The following is a 20,670-nucleotide window of genomic DNA, read 5'->3' on the forward strand; positions in this document are numbered from 1 at the left end:
AAATACAGTCTCCTAAACCATTTTTTCTGAACTTAAATTCCTGATACCTGGAATCAACTTTTCTTGCTCCTTTATGTGTCTATCAGTTGTAATAATACCCTTCCTATAACTGGATGATCAGTACTGCACACTGTATACCAGTGAGGTTTGACCAGTGCCTTAGATAGAATCAATAGCATTTATTTTTATTTAAATGGTGCTCCATCTATTTTCTTGGTCTTAGAGAGATACAGCACCAAAACAGACCCTTTGGCCCAACGAGTCCACACCAACCATCAACCACCCATTTACATTAATCCTATTTCCCTCTCACATCCCCACCTTCCCTCAATTCTCATACCACCTACCTACACCAGGGGCAATTTACAATGGCCAATTTACCCATCAACCTCCAAGTCTTTGACATGTGGGAGGAAACCAGAGCACTCAGAGGAAACCCACACGGTGACAGGGAGAACTTGCAAACTCCGCACAGGCAGTACCCAGAACAGAGCCCAGGTCGCTGAAGCTGTGAGGCTGTGGCGCTAACCACTGTGCCACTGTGCTGTCTTGTTACTGCAAAAGATGGTGAGGTAGATTTTCCCTCCATGCAGTTTTTGGGAAGTTGGCTGTCCAATCCTGCTAGCAGGAGGCTCAGTCCATTTTGAGGGCTGGGTCTTACTAACATAAAGCCACCCAGTTGAATCCTAAAATAGTATTAGGATCCTATTAATGTTATAGAATCCCTATTTAAACACCTAAATTAGCTGTGCACTTGCTTGAGGCCACCTACTCTGAGGACCCTGGAAACATGGTGAAGGTCACAGTGCCGGTGGGAACAAGGAGGTAAGTCAGTCGCCATAATTTCTGGGGCATGGCCTCCCTGTTTCTGTCTAGTGGGTGACCTCTAAATCTTCCCTCATGACTGCCAGTCCAATTCTTCCTGTGCAAAGCCAGGTTTTACCTAAAAGCAGATTAAAAATTATGATTATTGATACTCATGCCTAAAACAAGGCAGAAATTGAGGCCTGGTAAAGAATATTTTACTTTTTTTTTTAAAGAAGGGCATAATCTGTAGAAATGCACCACTGTACACATGCTCGAAGATCCAGTAAGTCAAATATAGGCTGCATATTCATTTCCACATATTAGCAGGAAATGATTTTAATTGTTTTGTGTTGTGGTGCAAGCTGCTATAAATTACTCTGCATAACTGACAGTATAAGGGAAAATTATTCCTGTTGTTTACATTTCATATTGTACAGGCTTGACTTGTTAATAGATTCCAACATGTAGCCAATAATGAATGGTGTTTAAGCTCTTTAAGAATGTAAAGTTCATTCTTGTTTTTAACATACATTTATTTCTTCTTTCTCTTTGTGTAGCTGCAAAGACGTGCTCTAGTCAACAGTATACTTGCACCAATGGAGAATGTATCCCAATTGAGTATAGGTGCGACCATGTCGATGACTGCACTGACGAAATCGATGAAAAAGGCTGTCGTAAGTCCTTGAATCCATATACTGCGTTTTCTTTAGCCTGTGCTCCTTTGGCATTTTAGTCAGCTTGTTAGATTAAGGGGCTCGCTGATGGAAGCAACTGACTTAAAATGCTCCTTGTTAATTGAAATTTGCAACAGGTTCTTCAATGGATGAGAGCAGATATTTAAATACGATGATGTGTTTGCAGTGATTTTTTTGGTCCTGTTTGTGCTACTGATGGCTATTATTAAGTTGGCCAGTGCTCATGGAAGAAAACCAGCTCAGTTCTGTATTTTAAATTTATGTTTATCATTGTTGATGGTGCTATTTGGTGTAATTTGACTGGGTGAATATTGCACATGTATGCCAGTGTAAAATGCTAGATTTTAATCACTGAGCTTATTAGAAGGGGTATGATTAGCTTTTGAAATTGGAACTTCAATTTCAATTTCATGCATAGCTGCATTTTAAGGTTTACCAAGCCAAAATAAACAAAAATGATCACGTGTAATGAACTGTAGAAGCCTGGGGTGGGAACATAACCGTTTTATGCAATTATTCCAATTAAGCAGCAAGGTACAATATACTGTACCTGACACAATTTCCTCTTAAGACCAGTGGTTTGATTGTCAGGCCATTGTAAAGGTTATCCATATTCATCCATGTCATATGGGTATGAAATCATTCTAAACTGTTCTGAGTTTGTAACAATGAGTGTACAATATTGATCTTACATTAGTCAACTGGCCAAATTTCTGTATTGTATTTGTTAACGATTACATACTGAAAAAAATGTATTATGGCTATTGTGCTGAAATATATTTTTATAAACAGAAAGTAATGTTCTCTGTAAACAATCCCTGAGACTGATATTCATGTTTTTTTTTCTGTGCTATTCCTGTTCGTCATTAAATGGTGTTAGTTGAATAATTTGAGGGTTTCCAATATTGGTGGTTTTGAAGGAAGAATAAAATAAAAAATCCTCCAAGAAAGATTGGTTAATATAGTTATTATAAAACCGTTCTTGAGAGCTCTAATTTGGAAAGACAGTATACTGTAAATGACATGATTTTGAAAAGTGTAAATGAGCAGAGACACCTTGGTGTCCACGTACACAAATCCTTAAATGTGGCTGGGCAAGTTGATAAAGTGGTTAAAAAAAAAGCATGTGGGTTACTTGGGTTTAATAAATAGAGGGCTAGAATATAAAAGCAAAAAGATCATTCTAGAAGTTTATAAATCACTGATTAGGCCTCAGCTGGAATAGTGTGGAAAATTCTGGGTACCAGACCTCAGGAAATAAATAAAGATGTTAGAAAGCGTGCTGAGGAGGTTTGCCAGGATGTTACCATGATGAGGAACTTCAGCTATGAGGAGAGGTTGGAAATATTCAGACTGTCCTCTTTGGAACAGAGAAGGTTAAGAAGAGGTCATTGACAAAAGATCTAGAGGGGAGATGAAGAGAATTTTTTTCACTCAATTGTTGGGATCTGAAAAAGTGGCGGCGGTTGATTCCATAAGGAATTTTAAAAGGGAACTGGACTGGTACTTGAGGATGAGGAACTTACAAGTTTACGGACAAAAAGTGGGGATGTGGGACTAAGCATGACTATTCTTTCCATGAACCAGCATAGGCACACTGGGCAGAATGGCTTCTTTCTGTCACGTAAATCTCTATGATTTTATGATTCTTGCAGATTCTGTTTTAGGATCCTGTCTAATTATTTTAATGTTTTAGCTATCCAAAATCTATAGTCCTACATTTCTTCCTGAATCATGAATTGATCTGATTCTTTTTTTCAATCTTTAATTCAGTATTTACTGGTGTAACTAGCAGCCTGGTCTATCTGTAAATATTTATGACACAAAGACGACATTACTTCAGTTATATTTAGGCTGTAAATATGCCCTCTGAACTTAGAATCACGTCTTTTGGTTTTCTTGACTTTGTTTTACGCCAAATACCTCTTTGCATTTGCTTTATTGATTATCCTCAAGACACAATTATTTGAACACAAACTTGCATCTTGTCTTCCTCTGTAAATATTTTAATATTCAAAAACCCAGAATCCTTTTTGAAGCACTGCTTAGAATTCTATCCACTGTCTTTATGTCTTTTTGTGAGTATTCTGACCAAACTAGATACAATGCTCTGAGAGTGATCTGACTAATGCTTTATTCTTACATTGCTTGTGATTGTCATCATCTTACCATCCTTTGAAGTTATTAATATTATTTGCACAAGAGAGGTGTATGATTTGGGCAACTGGATCTAAGAAATGAAATGAATATGAGCAAAAAGTGAGAAAAAAACAATCACTGATCACCAGCAACTGTACCAGAGGGTCAAGCTCAGGAGCTGCAAGAGGAGGAGGGGAAAGAGATAAAGGAGGAGGAGAAAGATGAGAGGGAATACCAGAGGGTTCTAGCTGGAAGCTCCGCACCTGCAGATGATGCTTGCTACCATCTAATTGAAGACTACTTTTGAGAGATACCCTCCATTATCAGACTTTGAAGCACTATTGCCACATGCCTTACTTTCCAGGATTGAGGTTCCATCAAGAACTCCACCATCTGCACTCTATCCTTTCATCACCTCACCATGAACAACACAATAGACAAGACCACCAAATCCACCACTGCATAATTAGCATATTCACCCTTTATCTAGTGCAAAAACAATGAAAACACAACATAACCAGCAGCACTTACAAATATTAAACTATTCACTCTGTTGTTAGCCTTAATAGCTATCCTATAAGTGTTCTTGTATGTTCTGGTGCATCTATGAAGTGCCACCTGAAGGACAGCAGCACGAGAGGTGGATGTCTCCTGAGATTCTGAAGACAGCAGCTCAGATGTCTGCCTGGGATGCACTTGAGAGGCTGTGGGCCATGGATGCCCCACCTCAGATTGCACCATCGCAGCATGGGCTTGAGCGGTTTGGGCCATCCGGCTGACAGGAAACTGTAAGGGCCCTGATGGAGTGGCAGGAAAGGGAGCAGGAATGCTATCATATGGAGAAAGGCCAGTATGTTCCTGCTCCACACCATTTCCTTGGGGTGTCTTTTCAGCCAGCCCATCACTGATCTGCTGGAGGACAGATCTATGGGTAGCTGAGACACTCTGAAGTCCCCTTCTACGGAGGAGCCCAAAGCTATCATGGAGCTGCCTGAGCTCCCATTGTAGCACTTTGTTGCTCCATGGAAGATGCTAGGAATGCAATGGAAGCTGTTAGGGCTTCCATTACAGAACTTTATTATTCTATGCAAGCTGTTTGGTGTTCCATGCAAGCTGCAATGGAAGCTGCAACCTCAGTCCTCAGGCACTGCATGAATTCGGGCTCCACAGGTTGCTGGATGGAATTGACAAGCCTTTCCACACTGGAGAATGTGTGTTCCAGGTTCTGCATCAAGTCTTGGGCCAAGCTGGAGACCAACTCCTCTGTTCCTGCTAGCCACAGACTGTAAGCTTTCAGGTATGCTGTCCATTGCACCAAGCATTTGGTTTATCAGACCCATCAACTGTCTTCTGAAGGTTGGTCCTATGAAGTCCTCATCTGACTCCTCCTCAACAGAACTAGTATGTAACCTTGCATAAAAACAAGAAATGCTGGAAATACGCAGCAGGTCTGGCAGCATCTGTGGAGAGAGAAACAGAGTTAACGTTTCAGGTCAGTGACCCTTCATCAAGGTACTGATGAAGGGTCACATGAACTGAAACATTAACTCTGCTTCTCTCTCCACAGATGCTGCCAGACCTGCTGAGGTTTTCCAGCATTTCTTGTTTTTATTTCAGATTTCTAGCATCTGCAGTATTTTGCTTTTATTATGTGACCTTGCACCCTGGCAAGGGGCCCCTGTGGTGTCCCTTCCACCCAGTGTGGCTGCTCCCACTAGTACCCACTCTGTGCAACTGTGATGATCTATGCTTTAATCTAGCCTCCAAGTAACACATGGTGGCAGTCTCTGATTTAGTGCCTGTGATAGTGGTAACAATTGATGCAGCACCATCTTCCTCGCTTTCCTCCTCCTCCTTTTCCTCTGGGGGTGGGGTGAGGTGGGGAAAGTGACTCTTTCTCCTCTTTCAGTCCATCTGGGGTGTGTCAAGATGGATCTTGCCCCTGGAAGCCTGCAGTGATAATGCTGGAAGGATGGAAAATTCAAGGGGTGAAGGCAACTGTTATATGTCAGACAAACCTTAAAATACTAAAAAAAGTCTGGTATTTTGCAGAGGTCTTTAGATGTTCAGATCATTTTGAGTCTTCACCTTTGCACAAAATGTACATTTTCTGCACAATACACATACATAGTATATGCATGACCTGTTAACTTCAGAGAACGTTAAGCAAATTAACAATTCATTTTCTCCTTTTCTTTCCATTTAGATTACCCTATTTGCACTCAAATGCAGTGCTCAAATGGAGCCTGTTACAACTTGAGTCAGCATTGTGATGGAGTGCTGAACTGCAGGGATGGAACAGATGAAAGCAATTGCAGTATGTTCTGCTTTTCTGATGCTTAGATCCTAAATGCCTGAATGTAACAAATCACCTGTTAAAGACACTGATATGCAGACATACTGAAACACAGACCATGCCTGAAACAATGTAATCTATCCTCTGTAGTTCAAAAAAAAATGAAGAAATGTGTGTTGCAACAAACCTAATCAGAAGAATTTCTTATCTACTCATCGAGACTTGTAAAGTAGTAATTAAGTAGTAATTATCACAGGGATCAATGGAAATTAAAATTGGGTGCTTTCTATAATCAGTGGCTGATCCATTTTTAGTTTTATGCTTAGGTGTTTGATGCACAATTTGCAGAATGCAGAAGAGCAATTCATCATTTCTATCATACTGGTAATCACACGTAAATGATATACCAGTGTGTTCGACATGAATTATGCTATTGTGTCATGAATTTGCAAACACACAAATATTTGGCTTAACCAGTCTGTATTGGTGCTTATCCTCCACATGAACAGTAGCACTAATCTCATGAGGACACTCTGTTCCCATATCCCTTTATTACCTCTTCCTTTAAACACCTCTCGAATCCATTCTTCAAATATTGACATGGTCTCTGCTTCAAGCATCACCTCTAGTAGTACATTCCATAACTTCACAGAAAAAATGTAAAGTTGGCTACCTAATCCAACAAAAAATGTGTTGTTGACACCTCCTTTCAAAAAATGATTGGACCTCCCCCATACTTGAGCAACAATTGAGTTTTTATTACACTTCATTCACCTGATCACAGTGGGACTTTTAGCTATTTTATCTGAGTGAACATTTGAATTATCCTATCCAAGAAGGGGTGAATGTAATCACTAACTTCATTACCTGAAGTTTGATAGTCACAGCATCATTTGTTGGCTTCTCCCAATGTTGTGTATTAGTGCGAAACAAAATTCTGATTTGTGTACAATTACAATTGCGCTTGAGTTGCTAAAGATGATAGAAAATCATGCCTGGAAGTAAGAATAGAATATTGCAAACCATTCAGCCTTTAACCCTCATAAGTATTAGAGTAAATTCTTGACATGAAGATTTCTTTTTTCAGTTTTCTCTCCCCCTTTCCTAAAATTGTTGCCTCACCAACATGGTCATTCTTCACTTGTGACAGTGATATTAGATAGCGAGGGTTTGTGAGTTATTCAACTATGGATCCTGTCCTCAACTGATGGTCTCACATGCATACTTTTTAGCAGGGGTTACTGAACAATATTCAGGGGTGGGAACCCAGCTGATTATTTCCATTCACAGTGCAGAACATTTAGGCCAATTATATTTTCCCACTTAGACCAGCTAACCCAGCATAATCTGCAGTCCTGCCTGATCAAATGGCTCAAAACCTCACTGGGTGCTGTACTTATCTATCAAGCCATAGATGGTAAAACTGCATGAGTTACAAACTGAAAAAATTTCCGAAAATAATGTGAATACTGTATTTGTTTTCCCCCTTTCTTCCTCTCCCCGAACCTTTCCCTAATCTCTTTTCCAAACCTTTGCAGCTCAGAGATGTAGCAGTGATCAGTTTCAATGTGCCAGTGCAGCATGTATCCCACAGATATTTGTATGTGACCATGATGATGACTGTGGAGATAGGAGTGATGAGCAAAAATGTGGTAATGTATTCCTTTTAATTTTCTGGAAACAGTTGTTTCATTCTATTCTACTATTTATAGTAAATTAGAACTGTTCAGTACAAGCCTGGTGAGTATTTGGTACATGGTTAGAAAAGGTTAAAAATTTACTGTAGGCTAATTGGATGCCTATAATTTAATTTGGGGCAGTAGTGTCTCATTTTTAAAATGCAGCTTCAAAGCCATCAACTAAAATATTGAGAGACTATGGCATGCATAGTGGTGAGATTGAAGCCTGATCTATGTCATGTTTTTTATACTTTGTTTTAGATGTAATAATATTTGTAGTGACTCATTTGCAGCCCAGATACAATTTTAATGATTTTTTAAAAGTGAATTTTGTGCCTATCAAGATGAACTACATTAGTATTGGGCATTCCTAGGTCAAGTATAGAAAAGTTAGAATGCAAAAAAACACTTTTCTCTGCCCCAGTGTTGAGCTGTAGAGTAACATCCTCTACTGCATCAGTCTGTTGTTTCAAATTTCTCTTTTGTAGCAGTATCCTTTATTGTGGGAATGGTAGCATAGGGGTTATGTTACTGGACTAGTAATCCAGAGACCTGGATGACTGTTCTGGGGAACAGAAATGAGTTCAAATCCCACCATGGCAACCGGTGGCATTTAAATTCAATTAAATAAGTCTGCAATAAGAAGCTACTATTAGTAATGGTGAATTGAAACTACTGTTCTTTTGTTTAAGGAAAATCAATCTGTTTCAATAATGTCCTTTAAGATACTTACTGGGGTTGGCCCTCATGTGACTCCAGACCCACAGCACTGTGTTTGACTCTTAACTTCCCATTGAAATGGGCTAGCAAGTCACTCAGTTGTATCAGACCGCTACAGTAAAGTGAATAAGAATAAAACCTGTCAGACCACCTGGCATCAACCTAAGCACCAGACACAACAAAGGCACACCCTGCCCAGTTGACCCTGCAAAGTCCTGCTCACTAACATCTGGGAACTTGTGCCAAAGTTAGGAGACTTGTCCCACAGACGAGTCAAGCAACTACCTGACATAATCGTACTCACCGAATCATATCTTACAGCTAATGTCCAAGACTCCTCCAGCTCAATCACTAGGGGTGGCGGTACGGTGGTAGACAGTCAGGAGGGAGTGGCCCTGGAATGGGCAATAAATGCTGGCCTTACCAGCGAAGCTCACATCCCAAGAATGCATTAAAAAAAAAGTCCTCAACGTTGACTCTGGATCCCATGAAGTCTCATGGTAGCAGGTCGAACATGGGCAGGGAAACCTGCTGCTGAGTACCACCTACTGCGCTCCTTCAACTGATGAATCAGTACTTCTTCATGTTGAATACCACTTGGAAGAAGCACTGAGGGTAGCAAGGGCACAGAATATACTCTCGGTGGGGGACTTCAGTGTCCATCACCAAGAGTGGATTGGTAACACCACTACTGAACAAGTTGACCAAGTCCTAAAGGACATATCTGTCAGTGTTGGCCTGCGCAGGTGGTGAGAGATCCAACAAAAGGGAAAAACCTACTTAACTTCGTCCTCAACTGTTGCAGATGTGTCTATTCATCTCCGTATTGGTGGGAATGACAACTGCACAGTCCTTGTGGAGACACAGTCTCATTTTCACACTGAGAACACCCTCCATTGTGTTGTGTAGCACTACCACTGTGATAAATAGGATAGATTCAGCACAGATCTAGCAGCTCAAAACTGGGCATCCATGAGGCGCTGTGGGCCATCAGCAGCAGCAGAATTCTAGTCCACCATAATCTGTAACGTCACGGCCCAGCATATCCTGTACTCTACCATTACCATCAAGCTGGGGAACCATTTCTGGTTCAATGAGGAGTGTAGGAGAGTATGCCAAGAGCAGCACCAGACATTCCTAAAAATGAAGTGTTGACCTGGTGAAGCTACAGAGCTAAGTGATCACACAGTCATGTCACAGTCAGTCGTGAGTGGTGATGGACAATTAAACAACTAACGGGTGGAGCAGGCTCCACGAATATCCTCATCCTCAATGATGGTGGAGCCCAATTAGTGAGTGCAAAAGATAAGGCTGAAGGCATTTGCAATCATCTCCAGCCAGAAGTGCCATATGGATGATCAATCTTGGACTCCTCCTGAGGTCCCACCATCACAGATGCTATTCTTCAGCTAATTTGATTCACTCCACATGACATCAGGAAATGGCTGAGTGCACTCAATACAGCAAAGGCTATGGGTCCTGACTACAGTCCAAAATGGAGCGAGTTGAAGACTAGTGCTCCAGAGCTAGCCGCACCCTAGCCAACCTATTCCATTAAAGCTACAACACTGGCATCTACCCAACAATGTGGAAAATTGCCTGAGTATGTCCGGTTCACAAAAAGCAGGACAAGCCAATTCTGGCCAATTACTGCTCCATCAGTCTACTCTCAATCATCAGCAAAGTAATGGAGGGTGTCGTCGACAATGCTGTCCAGTGGCACTTGTTCACCAATAATCTGCTCAGTTGGGGTTCCGCCAGGACCACTTGACTCCAACTCATTACAACTTTGAGCCAAGTATGGACAAAAGGGCTGAATTCCAGAGGTGAGGTGAGCGTGACTGCCCTTGAAATCAAGGCAGCATTTGATTGAGTGTGGCATCAAGGAGCCTGAGTAAAATTGAAGTCAATGGGAATCGGGGGAAACCCTCCATTGGCTGTAGTCATACCTAGTACAAAGGAAGATGGTTGTGGTTGTTGGAGGCGAATCATCTCAACCTCAGGACATTGTTGCAGGAGATCCTTAGTGCAGTGTCCTAGGTCCAACCATCTTCACCTGCTTCATCAATGACCTTTCTTCCATCATAAGGTTCGAAGTGGGGATTTTTGCTGATGATTTGACAGTGTTCACTTCCATTCACAACTCCTCAGATACTGAAGCAGTCCATGCCAAAATACGTAAGAGCAAAATACTGCGGATGCTAGAACTCTGAAATGAGAACAGAAAGTGCCGGAAATACTCTGGGTCTGGCAGCATCTGTGGAGAGAGAAACAGAGTTAATGTTTCAGTTCTGTGACCCTTCATCAGAATTGACAAAAGTTAGAAATGTAACCGTCTTTGAGCAAATGAGAGGGGCGTGGGGGGGGGAGGGGCGGGTAGTTGAAGTAGAACAAGAGGGAGGATTATGATAGGATGGAGGGGAGAGAGATTAAATGACAGATGTCATGGAACAGTGTGCAAATGGAGTGCTAACGAGTTGTAGTAAAAGACAAAGCACAAGTCCAGAGAGAGTGCTAATGGCAGAATAATGAACAGCTCTGTACGAAAGCAAAAACATGAAAAATAAGTTTAAGACTAGCACATGGTTAAAAAATAAATAAATACAATTTTAAAAGTATATATATATATATATACATAAATAAAAATTAAAAATGCCTTCTGAACTCAATATTGAGTTCAATAATTTCAGACCATGTGCCCCATTTTTGTTTGTTTGTTTATTTATTTATTCAATATTTATTTATATATATATATATATATATACTTTTAAAATTTTATTTATTTTTTAACCACATACTAGTCTTAAACTTATTTTTCATGTTTTTCCTTTCATATAGAGCTGTTCATTATTCTGTCATTAGCACTCTCTCTGGACTCATGCTTTGACTTTCATTACAACTATTTAGCATTCCATTTACATTCTGTTCCATGACATCTGTGATTTAACCTCTCCCCCCTCTGTCCTATTACAGTCCTTCCTTCTTGTTCTACTTTCCCCCCTCCCCCCTTGCATTTGCTCAAAGACTGCTACATTTCTAACTTTTGCCAGTTCTGATGAAGGGTCACAGACCTGAAACGTTATCTCTGTTTCTCTCTCCATAGATGCTGCCAGACCTGCTCAGTATTCCCGGCACTTTCTGTTCTCATGCCCACATATAGCAAGACATAGATGACATCCAGGCTTGGACTAACAAATTGCAAGTAACATTCCTGCCAAACAAGTGCCAGTTTCCAACAAGAGTGAAGTGTTCTGCTGTGATTAACTCACCTCCTGACTCACCAAAGCCTTGCCACTATCTACAAGGCACATGACAGCAGTGTATGGAATACTTTCCACTTGCCTTAAGGAGTGCTACTCCAACAACATTCAAGAAACTCAGCACCATCCAGGACAAAGCAGCCTGCTTGATCAGCAGCCCATCCACCATCTTCAACATTCACTCTGTCCACCACTGATGCACAGTGGCAGCAGTGTGTACCATCTACAAGATGCACTGCAGCAATGCACCAAGGCTCCTTCGGCAGCACCTTCCAAACCCATGACTTCTACCACCTAGAAGGACAAGGGCAGCAGATTCATGGGAACACCACCATCTCTACAAGTTCCACTCCAAGCCACACCCATACTGACTTGGAATATATTGCCGTTCCTTCACTGTTGCTAGATCAAAATCTTGGAACTCCCTTCCTAACAGCACTGTGGGTGTACCTACACCACATGGATTGCAGCGGCTCAAGAAGGTGGCTCACCACCCCCTTCTCAAGGGCAATTAGGGATGGGCAATAAATGCTGGCCTAGCCACCGATGCTCACATCTCATAAAAGAATTTAAAAACCTCTATCACCTGGAAGAACAAGGGCAGCAGGCGCAAGGGAACATCACAACCTGCAAGTTCCCCTTCAAGTCACACATAATCCTGACTTGGAAATATATCACCATTCCCTCATTGCCTCTGAGTCAAATTCTTGAAACTCCATACCTAACAGCACTGTTGTGTACTTATGCCACACAGACTGCAGCGATTCAAGAAGGTGCCTCACCACCACCTACTCAAGGGAAATTATGGATGTGCAATAAATGCTGGCCTTGCCAACGACGCCTACACCCCATGAATGAATGAGAAAAAGAAATTGCAAATTAATATCAATTTGGGGCAGTTTTGTTCTGTGGGCCCATGCATACTAAAATCTGTTTTAAGATCTTTTCATCTGAAGAGGCTGAATGTTTCAAAATTTCTCTATAATTAATCAGAAAGTCCATGTAAGTATGGAGTTAATTAAGAGTGCTTCAGTTTTTGGAGTTGAGTCTGCTGCACTCACGATCCCTGGCCAATGAAAGGTTATATGACAGGACTCTGATGCTACTTAACCCAACCTGTTCCCTCATGATTCATTAACACACTCTTTCCTGTCTCGCTCAGTCCTTGTGGGAGGTGCCACAATAGAAACTGAGAGATGCTGTAACTGACATTTGCAATGTATAGCAAATGTTCAGCTTTCACTGATTGAGAGCCATTCTTATGAATGCAAATATATAAATCAGTCTGTGAAAGGGAAAATTTGTAGGCCAATTGAGCAAAGGACCTTGAATTGGAGCATAAATTTACAGGTCGAAATGTGCTGTGTTTAGTTTATTTTTAATTACTTTTAGATAGTCAAAAAGTTGCAAAAAGCAAAAATGTGAGTAATATTCATAAAGTGCTGTTTTGATGGAAAAATACATTCTACAACTGTGAAGGGACACTATTTTAACATTTTAGATATGATAACTTCTAATGATAATGTGGTGATACTTTCTTGTGTTTTGCAGTTTATTCAGGTTGCGCAGGAAATTATTTTACCTGTCCCAGTGGCCATTGCATTCATCAGAATTGGCTCTGCGATGGAGATGATGACTGTGGAGATAATGCTGATGAAAGTGGATGTGGTAAGAATGTGGGCTGTCAGTGAGTTTATTAAAGTTTAAATGAATCAGATTGGTAAACTGTTGAATGAGGATTACAGAATCTAAAAATTGTGCACTCAACCTTGAATTATAGATTGAGCAATGTTCATAGTGCCAGCGGAATGAGTGACCTTTCAGTCGTTTGGTTGACTGCATCATTGTTCCTTTCATGGAGCTCATCGAAAGTAATATAGGAGAGGGGGACTCAGGTGTGGGCAGGGGGTTAAATCCCCAGAAATGACGTGTTGGGAATCCAGCATGATCCCACCCACTTCCGGATTTGACTGGGGCAGGTTTGCAAACGAGTGGGGAACTGCTGTGCAGCCGTTGAGAAATTCATTAAAATATGCAAACAGGTAATAAACTTTGAATTTAACCTTGCATTCTGACTTTAACAGGCAGCACATGGGTTCCCCAAACTGTTTGCATTTCATCAGGGTCAATGAGGCAAGTGCAGAGTGGGAGTGCTTCTTCAGTGAAACTGACGGGCTGGGAAGCCTTCAATTAGTGAAACTGAATAGCAGTAGCTGAATCTGAAGAGCTATAGGCGAGAGGCTGCTGCTTACAGCACTTCTAAAAGTGTTCTCTAACAGCTTGACAGGTGATCTCCAACTTCTTGGAAGTCAGTTCACCTGTCTTGCACTTCACTCATCTTGATTTTCACTTCCCTGCTGCCAGCCTTAATGGTGGCATGGGAAGTGCTTATGCAACTCTGCTGAATGCAAGAGGAGCAGCAACACCAACTGCAGCTGCAGCACCAGCAACAGCTTCCTTCTCCTCAGCCACATGCCATTCCACAGGACAGAGGGGATGGACACAGAGTTTTAGCTCGAAGGAAGCGAGAGTCCCAACACAGGGGCTACAAGCAGAGGATCAGCTATCTCAATATGTGTGAGCATCGATGCCTCAGGAGGCCAAGGCTTTCATGGCAGGTCACTGCTGACATCTGCAGTCTCCTGGGCCAAGAGATCCCTCCCAGTGGATCAGAGGCACATGCATTGCCAGTAGTTGTCAAGCTGGCTATCACTGGAGGGCCCCCAACCCTCTTTCTGGTTCTCTGCCTCTCCCTGGAGTTCTGCGCTCTCCTCTGCAAGGAGAGACAGCAGAGAGTTATGAATGTGAGAAATAGATTGTGTGGAGAGGAGGGAAGGACAACATTTGTGGATGGCGACTGTGAGGCATGGGTGCAAGATGGCACAAAATGAGGGTGAGTGTAAATGTTGGTAGTTCAAATGGGGATGTGAAGAGGTGCCTGGAGAGAGAGGGATGAGTGAAGCTGCAAGGTGTGCTGGTCTGAGAAGTGTTGTGCACCAGAATGTTGGGGCTTGGCAGCTGAAAGCGTTATGCTGCTCACCTTTCCTGCCATCCTGAGGTCCTCAAACCTCTTGGGGCACTGTCTCCAGGTTCAAGGAATCACACTGCTGCTGCTCACTTCCTCAGCTGCTTCCATCCACGGCTGCCTGGTTTGAGAAGCTGGCCTCTTTCTCCCATCCTTGGCCAACATCACTTCGCTTCAGTTCCTCAGATCCCACAGCAGGACCTGCAGGCATTATTGAGAAAGTCCAAGACTCTGGATAAGGTCAACTAATAACTGTTTGCTATTTACACATTACTATATACACTCTCCTCATGCCTCTTAAGCTAGCATCCTTCGTGCTGCTACCGCTTCTTCCCCAAAGCCCATTACCATGTGACTGTTACATCATCATTCTTACTGTGGGAGGGGTTGCTCTCACTGTCTCCAGCATTAACCCTTTACATCCTTACACCAGTAATATCATTATTTTCACTGCATTTGAATTTTAGTTTTTCAGGCTCTGCTTAATGTACATAATGTATTTTCAGATAGTTCAACGTTTGCTTAATCCACTACATGTTTCATGCTGTGCTCCTACAGATTTTAAAATATATTTCTATTTACATTTTCTGACCAGAAAGGAGGGAAAAGGAGGACTGTTCACCAAGAGAATGGACTTGTCCGAGTTCCCGGCACTGTATCCCTCTCAACAAACTATGTGATCAGATTCAGGACTGTTCTTTTGGTGAAGATGAAACAAACACCACAGCAGGCAACAACTGCAGTGAGTAGTCTGAGGACATGGAGCGAAATTTTTGTCCTTACTGTTTGGGCAGTAGTCTGACGGAACAAACAGCCCACCCTTTATCGAGCCTGTTTAACTTTCTTTCCATAGAGATCAATGGAATGTAAATCAGGTGGGTTCTACAACAGGCAAGTGATCCATTCCATTAGATTACTGCCCAGGTGGATACTTGACGAAGACAAAGGGCTCCTGCCCTTGCTACTCGACTGACTATAGATACCACTATAGATTGCTATTTTGATTATTACTACTCCAGAACAAAACAGCCTGCTTTATTGGCACCCCATTTACCACCTTCAACATTCACTTCCTTCAACAGTGGCAACAGTGTGTACCATCAAAAAGATGCACTGCAGTAACTCAAGGCTTCTTAGCACCTTCCAAACCCATGACCTCTACCATCTAGAGGGACAAAGGCAGCAGATGCATGGGAACATCGCCACCTGCAAGTTCCCTCCTAGCCACACAACATCCTGACTTGGAACTATATCTTCACTGTCACTGAAACTCCCTTCCTAATACCACTGTTGGTGTACCTACACCCGAAGGGCTGCAGTGGTTCAAGAAGGCAGCTCACCACCACCTTCTCAAGGGCAATTAGGGATAGGTAATAAATGCTGGCCTAGCCAGCGACGCCCACATCCCATGAATGAAAAAATAAAAAATACTGATCCACATGAAAGGCCCAAAATCCTTTATTATTATATCTTAATTTCAAAGGGAGCTCTTCACACATTCAACCAGATTGACATGTGCTATAAGGTCTTGTCTCACCCACTGTAAATCAAACCTGATAAGTGTGGAGTCCTGTGCCTATCTTTGAGTCAATGGGGCATGGCTTACCTCTTAGCACGGCAGACTCTGGGCTGGATTTTACCAGCCCTCTAGGAGAGGCTGGGAGGCTGGGGTGGACATAAAATGACAAAGGAAGGCAAGATGTGGCATGCCTGTTGCCTTCCCGACACCATGAAATTTTACTGGGACGGCCGAGCTGCCCAGAGGCTAAATGAGGCCCTTAAGTGGTCAATTAAGGGCCACTTAAAGGCCTCTTCCCATTGCTGCCAGTATTTTACCAGGAGCGGAGGATGGTGGGGGCGGGGGGGTGCCCTCCGCTGCATGGGGGTCCAGTAAAATCTAGCAGCTTCCCTGTGTTCTCAGGGCATAGACCTCCTGATCAGACACCCTGTGGTCCATGGAGGGTGCTTCTGGCGGCAAGGGCTGCCCCTGCTGAAAGACCCTCACTAACGACCTCTCCCCCACCCCTGGCTGAGGCCTGCTTGAGCGGCCCTGGCGAGCCTGACCCACTTACCTTAATTCGGGGCCACATCCAAGGCTGCTGCTTTGGTCTCCTGCAGTAACAGCAGTGGCCACTGCTCCCAGTGGTGCTGGGACTGCTGAGCTGCCGGCCCTCTGATTGGCCAGCAGTTCTTGGGGCGTGATATTGTCCCTTAAAGGGGACAGCATCCATGACGGCAGGCAGTTAATTGCATGCCCGCCATTTGAATTTGGCTGGAGGTCCAACGAATGGCCAAGGTAGGGTGGCCCTGGCCCCACTTTCTGGCCTGTTGCTGGGACCCCTGCCACCAAAATGAAATTCATCCCTCTGTGTCTACATTTTTCCTATCAATCTTGCATTTTTTGAGAGTTTTTTTTCACAAAAATGAGGAGATGTAACATCTTTATATTCCATTAGGTGTTACTTAAGCAATCTAAGTCAGGGATGATAGTTTCTCATACAAGTAGGGAAGGTTTGTAGTGTAAACATGGTCTTATTTAGGACCTTTTATGCTTTTAATTGCTTTGTTGCCATCAGACGATTTTAATGCCAAAATTATCTGGGAACTTCCATGGCCAGAAGACCGGATGGTTACTTGATTTAGATCCATTTTACAGCCATTTCTCAGCATTCAGTTCCACTACAGACATCTATTTTGTGTGGACAACCTTTAAGCCAAACTCCATTTTGGACACATTTAAGGCACTTACTTACTTACTGAAACATCGTTGCACAAGCATCAGTCACTCTCCAGTACCTCACCACCTCACCATTTCAGCTGTGATCAGCTACCTCAACACAAACTAGCACAGAGATTTTATCTTTGAGTTATAGGATCTACATCATTAGCATCCTTTGGGAAATTTTCAAGATGTAGATCCTATAACTCAAAGATAAAATCTCTGTGCTAGTTTGTGTTGAGGTAGCTGATCACAGCTGGAACGGTGGTACAGGGTTAAAATGAACTGCAGCGTTCTGGGTTAGGGAGGGAAAAGCCCGTAGGGTTTCTGCTCCTAATTGCTATTCTCCTCCGAGAATGCCAGTGAAGACATCATTGGTTTTTGTTGTACTGTCCTCCACAGTTGGGTAGTCTGCCAATGTTCACTCACCTATGAAAAATGGTCACTGGGTGAGGTACTGGAGAATGACTGATGCTTGTGCAATGATGTTCCAGTAAGTAAGTAAGTGCCTTCAGGAGAAGAGGGGAGGAAATTGGAGAGACAATGAGAAAAAAATATTTTAATACAGATTGCTTGATGTCTGCAAGCATTCTCGGCCAAAAATATTTTGCCCATCACTTTAATATTAAATTGGCAAGGTATAAAATAAAGCCATTGTTCAAGTTTGCCTCTCATATTGGCACATTTTATATGCGGTATTATCTTCTAGATAGTAATCCTCAGTCCATTAGAAACCTAGCAGCTACTGGTACAAAATAATGTTCTGTTCCTTGTCAGTTAACAAACAAGGTATCACCAGTGTTAAGAGAAGTTCAGTTTGCAAAATAAATGCAAGACCACACATGCTTACAGCTATTTTTATTTCAATTTCTAAAACTTTGTCAGAAGATATAAGAAAATCAAACCAGTTGATTATAATGTTACCAAAGTGTTTTATTTTGTTATTCAAAGTTTCCCCTTAATCCTATTATATATTTGTTTTCATTTAGGTGTAATTAACTGTTCTGCTTTAAGCTGTGAATATCGCTGTCATGCTTCCCCATCAGGTGGAGTCTGCTATTGCCCATTAGGATTTGTAGTGAACACTGATGGTCGTTCCTGTGTTGGTGAGTGCTGCAAGTATTCCAGGAATTTTTAAATAATTCTGTCTGGTGTTGATGCTACTGTATATGCTAGGCTGCAAGGAAAATTAAGTGCTTTTAAATATATAGGGTTTGAATATCTATGGGGTAGCCATCTGATATAAATGGCAGTGACCTCCAATGCTGATTTTGCAGGATCAGGAGTTGGTTACTTTATTAGCATGAACTGGAGTCCCCACCCAACCTGAAGCGTATTTTGTGGTCCACAAGTATGAAAAATGTGGCAGAGTGAGCTGGATACTAGATGAGGTGGTGGGGAATGTTGGGAAGAAGTGCTATATGGCCCATCAGTCCCATTTATTGTTGGCTAAAGAAAACAATAACGTTTTTACATTTTTGGGAGGTTCAGGTATAACACATGACTGGCCTTTCATGTGACCCCCATTTAAGCTAGATGGTGATTTGATAAGCTGGCTCTTACTCGGCATTCAGTCCTCTGGTCCAAGGCCACTCGGCGGCACAGTGGCGCAGTGGTTAGCACCGCAGCCTCACAGCTCCAGGGACCCGGGTTCGATTCCGGGTACTGCCTGTGTGGAGTTTGCAAGTTCTCCCTGTGTCTGCGTGGGTTTTCTCCGGATGCTCCGGTTTCCTCCCACAAGCCAAAAGACTTGCAGGTTGATAGGTAAATTGGCCATTATAAATTGTCACTAGTATAGGTAGGTGGTAGGGAAATATAGGGACAGGTGGGGATGTTTGGTAGGAATATGGGATTAGTGTAGGATTAGTATAAATGGGTGGTTGATATTCGGCACAGACTCGGTGGGCCGAAGGGCCTATTTCAGTGCTGTATCTCTCATCGAAACTCCCAAGCTGGGAATGTCCTCCCTGGCACAATCTCTGTCACAATCTCTGTTACATCACTGTTCTTGTTTGGAATCAAAAGCCCTCATGGAAACTGCTGGGTGAATCAGAACTCAGTAATCTAGGTGCTAGCCTCCACTTGTGATGGGAGTGAACCAGAAGAGCCACAGATTTTCAGTACCACTGCATTTGTAAAAGTTCAATCCTTCTCTGTTTTCCTTTGATTTAGACTTTAATGAATGTAATGTGTGGGGAGCTTGTGACCAGCTGTGTGAAGACCGTGTTGGAAGTCATGCATGTTCCTGTGTGCCGGGCTATGTCCTAGAGCACCACAAGCACTGCCGAGCAAATGCTTCATGTAAGTTTTGGGCACCAGATTCTTATTTATTCTCTTATTCAGGGATTTCTCCTTCAGCTATCAATTAGGACAAACAAACAAACTTGCTTTTATTTAGCAACTTTCACAACCAATGAAGTACTTTTGAAGTGTGGTCACTGTTGTGGTATTGAAAAACACAGCAATTTGCACACAGCAAGGCCGCACAAACAACACTGATATTAATGCCCAGGTAATCTGTTTTAGTGTTGGTGGTTGAGGGATAACTGATGGGAGAACTCCCTTGCTGCTCTTTGAATTGTGGCTTGAGATCTATTTAGTCTGAGACTGGGTCTCACTTTAATGTATTGTCTGAAAGATGGCATCTTCGACAGTGCAGCACTCATTCAGTACTGCACTGGAACGTCAGCATAGATTAAGTGCTCAAATGTTTGGAGTGAATGACAAAATCCTCCATAAAACTCACCTTATTCTTTTCACCAATATTAGACCCAATCTTGTGGAAAGCCTTGGCGAATGGTGCATATTTCAGTTAGACACATTGGAGAAAATAAAAGCTTGTCAATATAATAAAAGTGAAAAGCTGGAAAGAAAATTGTGACACACAAGCAATTACACATGGTATTGGAAGGTCTATCATTGCTGAAAGCATGGAGAAGTCTGCTTTCAGCTTATATGATGTACTACAAAAGCGAAATACTGTGAATGCTGGAAATATGAACTATAAACAAAAAATACTGGAAACATTCGGGAGGTCTGGCAGCATCTGTCAACCTGAAACATTAACTCTGCTTCTCTCTTCGCAGTTGCTGCCAGACCTGCTGAGTATTTTCAGCATTTTCTGTTTTTATATTATATGATATCATTGCACGGCATGAGCACTTTGCTGTGTCATGGAATGTGTAGCCAAATCGAGGAACACTGTAGCTGAGTCCGCGAGAAAATAAACTCATGTCACTAGTCTTTGCGGTTTTGATGGAAGCTCAAACAGCAATTATCCAGATTCTGCATTCCAACGTGTGCTCTACCTTGGAGACATTAGTGGACCAC

General features: G+C 42.3%; 1 protein-coding gene across 1 annotated transcript in view; it reads left to right on the plus strand.

Annotated features, from left to right (window-relative positions):
* The window catches only part of lrp2a (low density lipoprotein receptor-related protein 2a), a 418,190-nt gene that overhangs the window by 103,822 nt on the left and 293,698 nt on the right, over window positions 1-20,670 (plus strand). Inside the window, exons 4-10 of the mRNA XM_068035173.1 lie at window positions 1,365-1,481; window positions 5,848-5,958; window positions 7,476-7,589; window positions 13,148-13,264; window positions 15,217-15,363; window positions 18,330-18,446; window positions 19,513-19,641. Coding sequence (XP_067891274.1) covers window positions 1,365-1,481; window positions 5,848-5,958; window positions 7,476-7,589; window positions 13,148-13,264; window positions 15,217-15,363; window positions 18,330-18,446; window positions 19,513-19,641 — 852 coding nt within the window. The remainder of the gene's footprint in view (window positions 1-1,364; window positions 1,482-5,847; window positions 5,959-7,475; window positions 7,590-13,147; window positions 13,265-15,216; window positions 15,364-18,329; window positions 18,447-19,512; window positions 19,642-20,670) is intronic.

The sequence above is a fragment of the Heterodontus francisci genome, chromosome 7 (assembly GCF_036365525.1).
Source record: "Heterodontus francisci isolate sHetFra1 chromosome 7, sHetFra1.hap1, whole genome shotgun sequence".
NCBI lineage: Eukaryota > Metazoa > Chordata > Chondrichthyes > Heterodontiformes > Heterodontidae > Heterodontus > Heterodontus francisci.